General features: G+C 39.1%; 1 protein-coding gene across 1 annotated transcript; it reads left to right on the top strand.

The window, feature by feature from the left end:
* Nucleotides 1-1355: 1355 nt before the first annotated feature.
* LOC149165951 (aspartic proteinase nepenthesin-2-like) lies at nt 1356-2711 on the top strand. Its single transcript, XM_089429995.1, has one exon. The coding sequence runs from the start codon at nt 1356-1358 to the stop codon at nt 2709-2711; it is 1356 nt and encodes a 451-aa protein (XP_089286121.1).
* Nucleotides 2712-3007: the final 296 nt, after the last annotated feature.

The following is a 3007-nucleotide window of genomic DNA, read 5'->3' as shown; positions in this document are numbered from 1 at the left end:
AAACCTAACAAGTAAAGACTATGTGTGGAACCAGAAACTCGATTATGAAAGTGTCCTCTTTCGATGTCGATCCTGCTTTGAGACAAACCATCTAGCCAAAAATTGCCCAAAAGCCTCCCAGAAAAATTCTGCTAAAAAAAACCACCACAGATCTACTTGGTGGGAAGGAGCACAAAAAGAACACTACACTGTCATCAAAGAAGAATACTCTAGAGAAAACTCTGAATCACAAGAAATCGGGCAAGAAAGAAACAACTCGCAAGACAAGAAAGGAGAAACCCGGCCCAACAACAAAAAAGTGAACTTGACAACCCCTCAAGCATCAACAGTTATGAGGATTCGAATACCGCACAAAATAAATCTTCATTTAACAACAAAGCAGATCTCCTAGACCAAACTTCTTCTCCGACTATCTTCAAAAGGACGAACACAATAGATTGCGAAGCTAAGACACCAATGTCCCAAGAACCAGAAGAGATGAAGGAGATGCAAGATAAAGGAAGTTAGAAGAACGTAGAAAAAAAAAAGAAAGCCACAGCACCAATCTTGCTAAGAAAGACAAGGAGCCAGACAATTAAAAACTAAAAAAATTATAGGTCGATAAACCAGTTTGGACGGTAACCACTATCATCATCATCAATAATACAAATAAACATAAAATATAATTAAAAATAAATCAAATATAAAAATAAAATTATTAATTTTAATTATTAATTAAAACGTTTTGATTGGGTCAAACTATATAAAATTTAAAATAAAATAAAATAAATTAATATAATTAATAATTATAATAATTAATTACTCATAATTAAACGAATTTAAATCTATGTTATTTGGGATCTACCAAATACAGAAAAGAATCCATTTTTTAGATGCAAACTTCTTTTAAAGTAACCAACATAGTAAAGAGGAATCCAATTTCTTCACCTGCAATTTCTTTTATGAGTAGACATTATTTAAAAAAAATAGATTTTTTTTTTTTAAAATTTCGACTTTAATAATCGATAAACAAAATTACACATAAAACTCGATCCCTTAAAATTAAATAAATTTAGGATTAAAATAATTTAAAACAACTCTCCTTAAGATTACCCCTCGATATTCACTAGAGCGAAGTCACTTGATTACACATCTCTCGATATCGAATAAAAACTTTTAACTGGAGCGAATATTTTCCATCCATATGATTTAGTCAAAAATGTGTCTGTCTGCCTGGTTATTGGGAGGAAAGAATCAACTCGGCAATCGCCACGGTGTCCACATTATGGGACCGACTCCAAATTCAGTGTGTATATATATCCGGTCCATACGATGCATTTTCAATTCATAAGGGCGTTTGCTCACGGTATTCAACAATGGCAGGGCTCCGAATTTTTCGTGCTACGCTAATCGCTATCATTGCTTTATATGTGTTTTCATGCAAAGGAATCTGCGATACCAGCAACGAAGAAAAGGCGGAGAGGATAAATGCAACTGCGACTGATCCAGCGAGGAATTATGAGGGCATTAGAGTAGACCTCATACGCAGAGACTCCAACCTTTCAAATGCGGAACAACTGCGCCGAGCTATTGAACGAAGCCACAACAGGCTGCGCAGTTTCCAACAATATTTCATCTCCAAAAATGCCCAGATTTCCCCCAATCCCCTTAGCACTGCAGACGGTGAGTTCTCGATGCAGGTGAAAATAGGGTCCCCGAATCCAGTAACGCTGCATTTAATATTAGACACGGGCAGCGATTTGATCTGGACCAAGTGTCAGCCTTCTTCACTATATAAACCCGGGCAGTCCTTGTCCTACAGTAAAGCTACCTGCGCTAGCAATGTCTGTTTAGCCGTGGCCGGCCGTAGTTGTGACGCCCAAAAGAACTGTGTATACCGCTATGGGTATACAGACACTTCTTATAGCTCTGGAACCTTGTCTTATGAAACATTTATGATTGCATCCCAGGCGAACACTCCGTCATTTGAGCGCATTGCATTTGGATGTGGGCATGACCAGGGGAAATCTTTTGCCCAATCGGACGGTATAGTCGGCATGGGGGGAGGGCCTTTGTCACTAGTTTCCCAGATTGGATCTTCCATTAACAATGTATTCTCCTATTGTTTGGGATCCGTGAATAATCCTTCAGCAACCAGCCCTTTATTCTTGGGCGGCACCAATTTCATTGAAGCCGGTAAATTCAGTGTCACCCCTATAATTCGAAACAATAATTTCCCAACCTTCCACTATCTGGGCCTTGAAGGAATCAGTGTGGCTGGCAAATCAATCCCTTATCCGAAGGGCACTTTCGACCTTCAACCCGGCGGACGAGGAGGCATTTTCATCGATTCCGGCTCGACGATAACCTATTTGGCGGACGCAGCGTATCGGCCATTAGTGGCTGCTGTTCGCTCCAGCATTAAAACTCCGCCGGTTCAAGTATCTCATACTTCTTTTGATCTATGCTACGCCGGTAGGTTGGATAATCTGGGAATTCCAGCGATTACTTTTCATTTCCGGGGAGGCGCCAGTTACGTTCTGTCGCCGCAGAATTCATTCCTTTCGTATCAACAATATACGCGCGGATTGCATTGCTTTGCGTTCGTATCTGTGGGGCCGGCTGGTTCCACATCGTTTTTTGGAAATGTTCAGCAGCAGAATTTCCATATAGTGTACGATCTGAAGCGGAACAACCTCCATTTTGCTCCAGCTAATTGTGCTTCTCTCTAGATAGCTACCATTCAGGCTTCACCATGATTCGCACTGCTGCCATATGTACTGCAAATTTTTTTGATTTAGATTCTCCGTATGATATAGCATTTGAAGCATTCGTATTCAATTGTCGTTATATGTTGTATACGGTGGTTACGGTAATGGCATTTTGTTTAATATTGCATCGAGTGAAAAATATCTGCTATGTTCATAAGTGTTTTACCTTTTTAATTACAAGTGTTTTACCTTTTTAATTTTTTCACCAGTGAAGATTCAGCAGTTTCGTAAATTCAACACTTTTGAAAATTTACTAT

Source organism: Pinus tabuliformis, chromosome 5_1 (genome assembly GCF_031772625.1).
Source record: "Pinus tabuliformis cultivar Carrire ecotype Pingquan chromosome 5_1, CPIR1, whole genome shotgun sequence".
Taxonomy (NCBI): domain Eukaryota; kingdom Viridiplantae; phylum Streptophyta; class Pinopsida; order Pinales; family Pinaceae; genus Pinus; species Pinus tabuliformis.
The sequence above is the reverse complement of the archived record's forward strand: the minus strand, read 5'-3'. Positions and strand labels throughout refer to the sequence as shown.

Bases quoted from the DNA above. Each gene is read 5' to 3' on its own strand.
- LOC149165951 (XM_089429995.1), top strand. From the start codon at position 1,356: ATGGCAGGGCTCCGAATTTTTCGTGCTACGCTAATCGCTATCATTGCT.